At 40.3% G+C, this 13,067-nt stretch overlaps 1 protein-coding gene across 3 annotated transcripts in view; it reads right to left on the bottom strand.

Moving 5' to 3' along the window:
- EYA1 (EYA transcriptional coactivator and phosphatase 1) overlaps positions 1-2,690 on the bottom strand; it is an 82,146-nt gene extending 79,456 nt beyond the window's left edge. For all 3 annotated transcript variants that reach the window (XM_064442558.1, XM_064442559.1, XM_064442560.1), the window contains exon 1: positions 2,566-2,690. In XM_064442558.1, coding sequence (XP_064298628.1) covers positions 2,566-2,689 — 124 coding nt within the window. In that variant the 5' untranslated portion in view covers position 2,690. The remainder of the gene's footprint in view (positions 1-2,565) is intronic.
- Between the last annotated feature and the right edge of the window lie 10,377 nt (positions 2,691-13,067).

Below are 13,067 nucleotides of genomic sequence, written 5' to 3'. Positions count from 1 at the left end.
TTAACATATCTTTACAAGATATTTATGACATGCGAATACCTGGAGGCCCTGCTTCTCATTCACATGAAGGTCCCTGATGCCAGAAAAGGAGGGCTTTTTCATGTTAGTGAGAACGGGCGCGTAGTAGATTAGACATTGGCTTCACATATTATATTTAACATGTGAAGCTTCAGCAACCCACATCTCCACTCCACATGCAACAAGCAAGCAAACCACACTGCAGCATTTTAAGATACGACTGTATCCTTATAATCTGCCACTTGTGTCTCAGCAGGATTCTGCTTCAAGAATCTCAGGAAAAAAAAATTTTATTTCACCTTTCATTAAAAAAATAAGAAACCTTTGCTTCATTCACTCTAGTTTTTCCTTAAGCCTGTTTGGCAGCTCAAGGAACCCAAACCAAACATTTTCTCAAGATAAAACAGATTAAAAGCAAAAACTCCACCTTCAGATTCTTAGGTATCTGCTTCGCTCGCAGATTGTGTCTCTTGGAACACATCTAATTCAGAAATAAATTATTCAATTATGTTTATTTCATGAACTTTTCCTTATTTGTCACTTAAGAGCAATCAGAGACAGGAATTTTCAGTTTAGAAAGTTTAGACCAGAATCGCCAAGCACAAGCTATTTCTCGGGGCGCTTTCTGGACAACATCTGAAAATGCATGCTGAGTGCCCACGCCTGCGGCGCCCACGGCAGCCACCCAAACCTGCGGGGGTCTGTGTGCTAGGGCTTAGCAACCAGTCTGCAGTGCTGAGGAGGGTCATGTCACCTGAGGGAAAATTGCAAACAAAAGAAAACCGTTTGGCTTTGTCTCAGAAGGTAAACGTGTATTGCAAATTATAGCTTTCTGGGCAGCGTTCACCCAAAATGAATAAGCCTGAACTTTGAAATTCTAATTTCAGATAAATAAGTTACTGTGATTCAATTTACTTTCTTCGATAAACTGATACCTACTAGAAGTTGGGATATTATTTCCAAAATTATTTGCTACCTGAGGCCAGTGCATGAATAGATACAATATATAGCTAACTTCTTCACAAAGTAATATTAAGCAGCCCATTTTTCAGAGCGTATGCCTGCATACAACTGCTTAGGAAAGAAGTCAAGCCAGATGGTGAGTGTCTTTCAGTGTTTCAAGGAACACTCCCTATCTTTGTGCTACTAAAGAACCTTGAAGTTACATGGAGGTACAAAAGCTGGTGAAGTTCACAGCAAAGGCTTTCATGAGCAAGAGGAATTATAATTTGAAAGGACTGAGCAATTTTATCCTATACCAATAACTGGTATATACCTGATAATATTATATAAAAATATAATAATGTACTTGGGCATTAAAAAGGAAGAAGAGTCATCTGTGGAGATGAAAAATTTTTCTGCTCAAACTAAAATAACATGATAAACAATTAATTCATTCTTTAAAAAGCTACTTTTTTTTTCCTCATATGGCTTAAAATTTGATTGCAGCAATACTTTTAAAGCAATAGCAAAAAGTAAATTATACACAACTCTGGCACAAACGCCTGTTAATCTGATAACCCATAAACCCTCCCCACTACAGAGGACTCCAATTAGAATGAATAACAGAGATGTTTGGGGAATTGAGGGGGACGACATCTGTTTGACTGACATGTGCCTTTCCTGGAAGAATGCAATGCATGTCCATAATCCTAAACAGTCTGACAGCACTAATATGACCCAGTTCTTAGGGGAAAAAAAGGCATATCTATGCCACAACAGTTGTTTAGCTATACATTTATACTGAAAAGTAGAATCACACATCTTCAGATAATATTTTCCAGTAATGTATTAAAATCTCTGTCCACATAGCTAGCCAAATGACATATACGACCTTTTCTACTACTGCCATAGAAATGTTACACGAAAGAGTATTTTTCACTGCTTATTGTATAAACCCTTCTGTATTTCATTATATGTCCTTACTGGCAAAATTGTTAGCTTGTTCCGTCGTTAGTATTCTACTGAGAACAAACATAACTTATCAACTGGCTGACTGCTTCTTGAAAAATAGGTATCAATTTACCCCATTGAATTACTACACCTGTTTGAATTTTGGCCACTTCATCAGAGCCGCAAGCTAGCCTGAGGAAATTTCAACACTCAGTTTTATTAGCCTACTTGACAAAACTTTCACAGCCTTAGGAGCCTGCAAAAAGTGAGAACATAAAGAAATACTGGAATAGTGAAAAAGATAGAAAGATTGCCTTTTGTAGTAAGACAACTGTAAACACCACCTTTTTTCTCATCACTAAACTACCTTTTGAGGGTGTTTGGATCTTTTTTTTTAAAGTTCTGCACATGCTACCTGCTCAGACCATTCAAACTCCATGAAAGGAACATAAACCTGGAATGAAAGCTATTGCTGAAACTTGATAATAGTAACTACCGATAAATATTGAACATCCGCTCTTTACACCATATTACATAAACCCGCAACACCTAAAATAGTAAAACAGTGTCTGTGTTTGGCTTGGAGACTGCAAGAACACTAATGCAACAAGGAGAAAAAAGAAACTATGAAACACTAAAAAAGTGGTAGCTCACCTTCTGTGCCATTGGGTGTCATGGAATTATTATTTATATGAGAGTTATCAAGTTTTGGACCACTGGGGGATTCACTACTACCACTTAGTCGGCTATGTGGGCTGGCTAGATCCTGCATTTCCATAGACCTGAAAGCAAGATGCAACTAGTTTTAGTGACATATTCAACATGGATTACAGAGGAGTTACCTATATGAGACGCAGCCTGCTATTAATCAACATCCTGAAGCCACTTAATAAAAAATTAACAGCTTCTCCCAACTTGATCTTTTCTAGTGCTAAACTCATTTTGCAGCTCCACACACATCACTGACCACCTACTGTAATGATTTTTACAGCTTCTAACAGAAAAAAATTTAGATACGAAGCAGTGTACTTTAAACGTTCATGTCACCTTGTATTTTTAAGACACATACAAAGATGGAATCACCAATATATGAAGACATATATTCTCTTAACGACAAATTAACACTCTGCTTTTTCAAGATTTACCACTCAGTGGCAATATAATGGGCCTCCAAACCAAATAAAACACTTGAAGCAATTGTGGAAACCTATCATCTACTGACAGGGAATAAGATATTCCTGATGTATGTGTTTACTCTGGCAAACTACTTAATTGTTCCTCTGTTTCCGTTGAAACAAATGCAGCATTAAAACATTATTATGTCTGCTCACTTGTTTGCTTTGTGGATTACATAAAGCGTGCCCAACTGAAAAGGGATATGACCAACATACAGTGAATCCATATAGGCGTTAGTATGCCTTAGCACTCTGCCGTATCTCAGCAGCTGTCACTTAGGCAAAATAAGAAGAGCCATTCCGACTGAAAGCAAAAATTAAACGTTTATACAGCACACAAGCAGCTGAATATTTCTGATCTGCGTTTTTAACAGCCTTGTAGAAAAAGGCCAACAGCCGTCACCACCACGACATATGCCTTGGTTGATGCTGGGGAAGCTTATGATTGAAGTGCCCCATCCTTCTGTTTCTCTCTACCTAAAACTTTTGATAATGTTATTTGATGTACTCAGTCTAAGTAATTGCTCCCAGTAGAAGTTTCATAGGTTACTGTGCCTCCAAGGCATTCAAACCAGTAATTTTTCTCTTTAAAAGCAACGCTTAGGCTCCTTTAAAGACTATTAAAATTATATAAAAATTCCTCCCACAGTAATGGTATAAACATCCTTAAGCGCAAGTGTCATTTCAGCTATGAAGTTTTCACATTTTAACTGAGATTTTATCACAAGTTCTAAACACAAATCCTTCACTTTATATTTCATTACCTAAACCAATCTACACATAAAAAAAAAGGATAATATCACAATGAATTTGAAAAGCCAGTATCTAATACAAAGTGAAACAATTTAGTGAAAAAGCGTACGTGCTTGTGGTTTACAGACTTGGTTGCATGCACGTAAAAGCAACCCTCCAGCACTTACTCATCTGCTTAACGTGGAAAACAGGAAAAAATATTAACTTATCACATGAAGTTAAAAAGATATTAAAAGGCTTGCAGAAAAACAGCAATTTTCAATCAAATCCTTACCTGCAGCTTGAGGAAACAGCAACATCTGAACTGGTTTGGGACTTCTGCACCTGTAAACCAGGGAAACAAACAGAAGCCTCTATTACTCCGCTTTACTATGAGGCCTTAATTTAAAGAAAGGGTATCACCGTGGATGACAATTCCGTCCTTTAAACCCAAAAGGAGAGGAGGAGGGCTCGGTGCCCGTGAAAGGCATATTGTCTTTAAATTGAAGGCTCAACTGCTCTTTCCTCGGCAGGTCTCTCTCCCTCCTCCCCGCGCCGGGGGACGGCGGCCAAGTGACGGGATAGTGATTCATCAGGGGCCCATGACAGCTGCAGAGGGGCTCACTCCTCCCCCAGCACGGCACGGCACGGCACGGCACGGCCACGCACCCCTGCGAAGGTAAACCTGCTGCGTCGCCCCACCAAGGGTGGCAGGAGCCGCGGGGCCACTCCAGCCCCGAGCCCCCCAGCATCCTCCACCCCTCTCGCCTCTTGTCACCAGCCGGGTTATGTCTCCCTCCCATCCCCTTAACTCTTGACAGCTTCTTGCCCTCATCACGTTGTCTTTCCTCTTCCTCCACTCTTCGCCATCCTTCCTCCGCGCCTGGGCAGTGGGGAACCCACAAGTCAGCTCACCCCAAAGGCAAGGAGCAAAGCAAGCTGGAGAGGCTGACACTATTTCTTGGGGGGGGACAACAAGGGGCAGGTCTACCTATTGTAAAGGTCTTCAATATATAACCAACAGTATTACACAACCATCTCCAAAATGAGCCCATCTCTGACCAGGGCAAATTAAAATAAAATCCCCACACGTTATTGCACAAGGTCTTACTTGTAAAAAATTCCAGTCACTAATGAGATTTCTGATAAAATGACTTAAAAGAACAATTCTGGCTAAATAAATAGGAGGAAGCTGTAGCATTTACCTCTGAGGTCACTCATCAAGAAAAGGAATCTGGTTCTACAGGGAAGCCCACCAATAATTTTCCAGTTTAATAAAACAACTCCTTTTATAACTCAGGTGAGCAATAGATTTATCATATCCTATTAGAAAAAAACACTGTTGCTTTGCTAACAGACTCTTCCCTGTAGCCAGTAACAATTGTCAGCAGGTGATAAAATTCAGGTGAAGATACACGGCTAGACACTGTTAGCTTAAAAGCATACAAAGCTTCTCCGGGCAAGGTATATAACCTCTTAATGTCTGCATTGAGAATCCTTCATGTGCGTTTCCACTCAACCTGAACCGACATCTCTTAAATGATCACAGAGCAAAGACAAGAGAGATGAGGCATTTTAAGTGCTATAAAAATCATCCAAGCAAATCCTACTTATGTGTCTGTAGGGTTTGGTTTGTTTTGGGTTTTTTTTTTTTTTGTTATTTTTACTCACAGACAGAATTACTACTAGCAAGAGTAAACAACTGCTAGGGGCAGCCAGGCAATGCAGAACATTACAAATGATGTCAAGAAGCATGCAATGATGTACGCTGAAAAACATCAATCTTTTTACAACTGGGTACTTAAAGTACTGCATAATGTGCTTTTCAATACATCGTCACATGCCCAATCAAACTAGATGAGCAGATAAATTCAAAACTGTGCATTTTGTTTTATTTTTTTTTTTACTTCTTTGCCCCAGAAACTGCAGCAGAGTGCCTTAGGATATGTTTCTGCTGTTACTTCTAAACACCTGGAAAAAATTATAGGTGAGAACTCAGTTTGCTTACAGAGCTATCTTCACTCCCTCTTGCACAGGATCCTTCAAAACCTATCTTTTATAACAGCAAAAAACTTTTGCTTTTCAAACAGATGCTTTAATTAATTGATATTTTCCAAAGTGCCCTACAGTATTATTCATACTTCACTAAACCTTAAAATACAATTAATCCTCACTATTTTACTTACCCAAATTGAAAAAAATAATAACTTCTGTACACTTACAAATGTATACATATATGCTATGCACACGTGTGTATAGTGAGAGAGATTTCATTTAAAGATTCATGGGAGAGGGCAAAAAAAAAAAAATCCAGCTCATTCACAGTGAATTAAATATATACCTTATATGTCCTCTAACACTCCATGATTTGCGAAAGTTCATATCCACAATCTTCATTTTCATTAGACATACTTTAGATATATTCCTTTGTGTCTCAAGGATTATTTAAACCATGTGTTGCACGTTACCATATTTAAAAATGACTCTTTAATCAAAATAACTTTAAAACAACTAATCCTCACTTAGGCTGGTCAGCTGAATCCACAGAGTGGTCCAGGAAAAATAAATCTACTCTCAAGAATGCGAATGCAGACAACAATTAGACACAGATGTGAGTGAAATTAGTTACAGTTTACAAAATGCTACACTTCACATGCTTTCAGTTTTTTATGTGTAGTACAAAATTACAACGTGGTAAGGAACCACACTTATGACGACCAGTTCATAGAATAAAAACATTTCTGGGTGGCGTGTGCTTGCTCTCATACATTCTCCCATTTTGCCAACAGATTTCTGGATAATTGAAGTTCTGCAACACAACTCACATATCAAACAAAAAGCCGAAAAAAAAAAAAAAAAAAAAGCAACGGCCTTACCCAGCCAGCCAAAGGAGCACATTTAAAAAAAAAAAAAAATCAAAAAGAGGAAAAAGGAGCTGTCACTCACCCTTCATACTCTGCTCTCCACTTAAACTAAAAATGCCTGCTATGAAAAATGACATACACATTCTCCTTAGTACCGCAAAAACGTTACTGTGTATAATTTCATTGCTGTAAATAACGTTCACATCTTTCTCTTTAATACGGACTGCAAATCAGGGGACTACATAGTACACGGCGAGAAAAAAAGGACAATGATAGCAAAGCTACTTAAAATTCATCCTTTTAAGAATCTTAAATCAGTAACATCAAATTCTGATTAGTTAATGAGGTCTTTTAAGTTTGCCTTTTTTCTAATTAAATTTATAATTCTTCACAGATGTAGGTTTTGTTGATGTTCAATTTGTCTCTCTCATTTTGTTAAACCTCACATAGTACTCCACCAATCCATTGAATAGCCACATTAAATCTGTTAATACCATGCTCTTCAACCCCAGAAATTATTTCCAGAAGGCAAACTTGCTTTGAGAGATCATCAAACAAGACTTAAGGTACACATTTTATCACATTTTCCCTACCACAGAGCTCAGGATGCAGAGGAAAATTCATGACTTTTGCACTGTTTATTATACTTTGCTAAATTACAAATCAAAAGCATCTGACAGAATATCATGTATGAAGCCAAAAAGTTAATAATGTTCTGTGAAAAGTAAACTGTAAATGGGAAGGGATTCTAAATTTCAGCAGCACAGAGCAAATAAAATGTAGGTACTTGTCTAAATTACAGGTTTTCCACAGTATTTTTGCTTGCTAGGAGCAATTTTTTTTTTTTTTCCTAAATGGCTATAATTTAAAACATTTTTCCAGCTGAAAAGAAATTTTCTAAGTAAAAAATAAGAAGTTAACCCGGAAAACTATAGCCAGCGCATGCGCTTTTTCTTAAAACAGTTCTACTTTAAAGAAGGAAATTTCAAAGACAATGGCAGTTTTCAAATCAGAGCGTTCCTCCTTAGGAAAAAAAAATATATCTGTCATTTTTAGCAGGGGGTGGAGGGAAGGAGAGGAGAGCACTTTTCCCCCAACAGCACTCTTTGCCTCCTTAAAAGCGCTGTGCAATCACTATCTACAGGGTATTGGCTTCAACAGCCAAAATGTTACAAAAATAAAATGCAAATTGGCTACAAAAAAGGCACCTTGCTGGCAACACATAAAACTTGGTAATACTTTTACTCTTCCAGTAATCCTACGGCTGGGCTCTAAGCGAGTAGGTAAAGCTTTCTCACTACTTACTCACACCAAAGACAAATTGCACTTATTAAACCAGAGGCAGGTAATTACAGTGATTTCATTTTTAATTACTAGTTTAAATTCTTCTAAAAGCGCTACCCTGCGTGCTCATTTCATACACTTATGAATGAAACGTTTTGAAGCCCCACCACTTGCTTCCCTTTAAGACAGAAGTACTGCAATGTGACAATGCTCCTATTCTGACCAGCCATTTAAGAATGTCTTTCTGCTTTTCCAAGATTTTTTTGGCTCCTGAGAAATATTTCATACTTATTGCAATTCAAACAAAATGATTACTCATTCTTTTTTCTCCGCTCTCCAAAGGCGAAGCGTGACTCAAGCCGTCTGTCACTGCGCAGAACTGCCGAGAGGGGATGGCTGCTCATTTCCAGACCCTACCAGGCCTTGGGAAAACTCCGACAGCAGTGAGGTGCTCGGCTAAAGACTGCGTGTCACGGGTTCGTGAGCAACATGTGTAACGCTGTGCGCATACGTGTTGATGTACGTAAAAGTATACAGTGTGTATACACGCTCACATATATATTTACAGACACATATACACATTATGAATTTGTTTTACACACCAGACCAGCAGCCAGTGTTCTGGCAGATGCTTTGCGAACCGTCTCAGTATGGGATGGAAAATAAAAGATTCTTTATACGTGGTATCTAATGTTAAAAACTTCCAGTGATATTCTACACAACATTTCCACTTCTCATCCCAAATTCCTCGCTGCGATCATTTTTAAATTTAAACAAACTACATGAAATACACTATCCTCTTCTTCCCCCCAAAAAAGCTTTTATCTCTTCTGCTTGCCTCTTTTTTAAATGTTTACTTACCAAAGAAACCCCACCAAAACTCAACCGCCTTCTAAGAAACACTTTTAAAAACACTAACACCTTTACTTTTCCAGAATAAACCTTTCGCTGCAAAGGGCAGTCCTTCCTCTTGTCGGTGGCTGTCTGAAACACGGAGAGAAACGCATACTGGGGAATGTTTTGTGGGTCTGGGTTGCTCAAAAGCAAGATGTAAATTTAATGAGACTTCAAAAGGTCTTTAACTTCCTCGTTCTAAGATCATCGTTCTAAATAAGCCATCTAAAATGTCAATAAACGTCAACTATTTCAGTTGTGTAGATGTTTATTCTGTCATCTTGAAAAGTTCTCCTGTGGGGATCTGTGTGTTTTCCTTGGTGTTTGGAAAACTCAAACATATTAAGCAAAAGGATTTCCTGCTTCAGAAAGCGCTGTCAAAATCTCTGTCAGGCATTCTTCCTCCCAATTTTTTTTTTTTAATTATTTTTCTCACGCTCTCACGTCTCTTTCAGAAAGGTCTACGGGTTTCCTATATTCCGTACCTGGTTTTTGCCCCCATTTAACGTCTCACCATCACGTTATTCCCGTCCGCCGAACCATTAGCACTCCAGGAAACCCAACAGGAGAAGCCCCAAACCTGCCTGATCACAATAAACAGAACCGCCTAACATCTGCTCTGTGGGAAGCCTACAAACCCCGGCCTGAAACGCGGCCAAAATTAACTGCTGCACCTAGTGATTTATAATTGAGCGTTGCTCTTCTCCGGGACGGCAGAAAGTCACCGCTGCAACTCGCCGCACGGGCGATCCCCGCCGCCGCCGAGCTCCGGGCTGCTTTGCAATGCGGCCAGCGCAATCGCCCCCTTCCTCCGCTCCGCTCCGCTCCGCTCCCGCCCCGCTCCCGCCCCGCTCCCGCTCCCGCTCCCGCTCCCCCCGCCGCCGCCGCCGGCCGCTGTCAGCGCCCGCCGGGTACTCACGGTGCCGGGGCGCGCCGTCTCCGCGCAGCGCCGCGCAGCCTCCGCGCAGCCTCCGCGCAGCCTCCGCGCCGGCGGGATCACAGCGCGGCGGCGGCGCCTCCCATGGCGCGGCGCGGCGCGGCGGGGCGGGCGCGCCCCGGGGCGGAGGGGCGCGGAGCGGGGCCGGGGCCGGGAGCGGGGCGGCGGGCAGACAAAGCCGCGGCGCAGGCTGCCTCCAGCCCCGCCGCCTCTTTGCTCAGCCTTGTGGGTCTGCCCAGGCAGTGCCTGGGGGCACGCTGCCGCTCCCGCTCTCCTCCTCACTCCTCTTTTTCTCCTTCCCCCCCCCCCCCCCCTTTTTTTTTTCTCTCCCCTCTTCGGGTTTTGTTTTTGTTTTTGTAATGCAAACCGCAGCTATTCTCTTGTCCCAACCTTATTGGCTTAAAAACAACAACTGCAGCGAGGCTCCCTCGGTCTGAAGTCAACCTTCCAGCCTGGGCGAAACGCGGCCGGGGCTGCGCGCCCCTGGACCCCAGCCCGCACCCTCCAGCCCGCACCCCCCAGCGCCTCCGTACACCTTCCTCAGCCTCACCCCAGAACAAGTAATGAACCCCCCTCGAGTCCCTCCTCGTTTAAAAACTTTGCGCGGAGACGCGTCCCCTCTAGTAAGCTGGGTTTAAACAAAAGCCCTGCTAATAGAATAACTGGAATTAAACCAACATTGTATCAATGAGAGAAGCTAAATAAGGATACTCACAGAGGCTCTTAAGCATACAACCGGCATGCACGTCCGGACATGCCGTTTTGATTGGATATGTAACAGATTTGTTCTCAAATATCTGACATTCTTGCAACCTTGTAAAGAAAGGGTCTGCTAAAACTATTTAAGCCGGCCTTCTCCAATTTAAAGGTATTTATTAAATAAAGTATCTGGAACTTTTTAAATGGTTTAAACCATGCAGATACGTGAAGTATCTCTAACCCTAAAAGCAATCGTAAACACAGTCAAGTTTGTATTTTACATTATTACAACTCACCTACTGAAGTCTTAAAACTGCGTAAAGGCCCTTTCCATAGACCTTCCAAATATTTCCAAAGAACAGGGAGACAGTTGCACAGAGTTAAATTTGTGCATTAAGTAACAGTAACTCTTTAAAGCTTCGCTTTTACCAATCAATAAGTAATTAAATAATTTAATTAGTAAGCCATTTAAACTGAAATGGGTTTATGATACATTTCTATTACAGCACTCTTAGTTGATCATAATTCAAAAAAACTCCTTTTAAAAATATATACATTATGTTAAAAAACATTATAACATACACAATAATCAAATTTGACCAGGGTTCTCCGGAGCATTTCCACTTTGTAGACAGTATCTTTCAATTCATGTAACACTTATTCTTCTACACTTTTTCAGCACACGTAATCCAAATATGATGAGGAAAACAGTGTAATGATTTACAGTACCAAAAAAAGAGAAGTCTTAATACTATGCCAGGTCTACAGTACTAAATAATAATAATAATAATAAAAAAAATCCAAAAGCAAAACCAACAAAACTTTATGCTGTATAAATAGAGTCAAACAGAAAACTCTTTTTTCTTTACCTAAATCTGTTGTTATTCACTACTAAGATATCCTTACCTTCAATTAACTAATCTGTGAACGAAAGCAATGCTTCTAGAGGAGAAATGTCTTCTGGCTACTACATCCCAGTAAGCGAGACATTATTTTGTAGCACGTACATTGGGAATACTTCAGGAAAGCAGATCGGTTTGCAAAGCTACAAGTCAACCTCGAGCTGAAAAGGCACCTAGGATTTCATTTTGTTTAGCGGAGAAAAGGGATCTCGGGACAGTCACACACCATATATGGGAACCCAGGTCAAAATAAGCAGCTTTCGATTGGGCCCGTCTGCGTAGCCAGCACAAACACAATCCCTTTACTTCTTTATAGTCACAAACCGGATCTCGCGCCAAGAAAACTATTTGTGATGTTCTATATTAAACTGTGAAAGAAATACAAATTACTTATTATGGAGACATGCAGTTTTGTCAGGTAAAATTCACTGAAATCCTGAAATACAAGGCTATGTAATTATTCTGAACTATGCTCTTTGGAACAGCCATGATCCTCTGGAAAATACTCACCACTGAAGTCTTTACCAGTGATAATAAGATCATTGTAAAAAAAACCCTACCCAATCCTATACAGAGTTAAAAACACCTCACTGTCTCTAGGAGCTCCATCTACCACATGAAAAAGATCAGGCACATACTTTTAGGAAACAGAAGCTCTTTTTTTTTTTTTTTCTGGGCGGGGGGGGGGGGAAACCCAAGCAAAAAATACCATCTCCTTGTTGTGAGGTACCAACAGACACTGGAAAATGATGTCTCAAAACCCCCTCTCAAAAATAGTGATAATTCAATGATGCTACGGAAATAAAAAAAAAAATATTTCAAAAATATGACTGTGACTTCTAGTGACACATATGAATTTTTGCATAACTCCATTCAAAATTTGAAAAAAACAAACAGCACAAATGAATGGAAAAATTATTACTGTTTTGAAAGTAAAGCTTACTGAAACAGGTTTACTGTTGTTTGGAGTTTGTAGTCCCTAATGGGAATTTTGCCTAAGTAATAACTTCAGGAGTGTGCCCGGTCTCTGTATTTAATTAAACTATGACAGGTCCCCTCGCACACATACAAAGCCCGATGATGTGATGATAAACATGGGATAAATTACACAGCGGCTGAGATGATCAGAAAAAGGGTGCTGATGATGCATTGCAAGAAAAGAATCAGCTTTGAATATTTAATCTCTTCTGTAGTATGGCATGTAGGCAGTACGGGAACTGAAGCCATATAAATGATCTAGATGGGGGTTATAAGATAAAGTAGGGTCCTCAGTGTTTATACAGCCATTAAACAGTGCCTTAAAGTTCTTTATCTGATGTCTGAAGATTGGACTTCAGATTAGTGTATATCATTACCCCGTGATATGGTCTAACCTATGAACTCATCCTACGGCTGATACCATGGACCAGAACGTCATTTGGCTTAAGCGAGTGCAGGGTTGGTTTTGGGTTGGTTTTTTTTTCATTTCAATAGCTAATCTAATTATGCCAGCTGAGCACTGCACCTAGTTGAAGCCTGTTTGAAAGAGGTTTGTTTACTGGGCTTTTTGGTTTTGTTCTTCCAGTTAACTGCATACCAAATCAGTGCAGGCTGGGCTGTTGATCACTGGCACCCAGCATCAATTTTAAACCACAATTGCACTAACACTGGGTTTGGAAGATATTTCAGT

Source organism: Phalacrocorax carbo, chromosome 2, assembly GCF_963921805.1.
Source record: "Phalacrocorax carbo chromosome 2, bPhaCar2.1, whole genome shotgun sequence".
Taxonomy (NCBI): Eukaryota; Metazoa; Chordata; class Aves; order Suliformes; family Phalacrocoracidae; genus Phalacrocorax; species Phalacrocorax carbo.
This window is presented reverse-complemented; position numbering and strand designations above follow the sequence as displayed.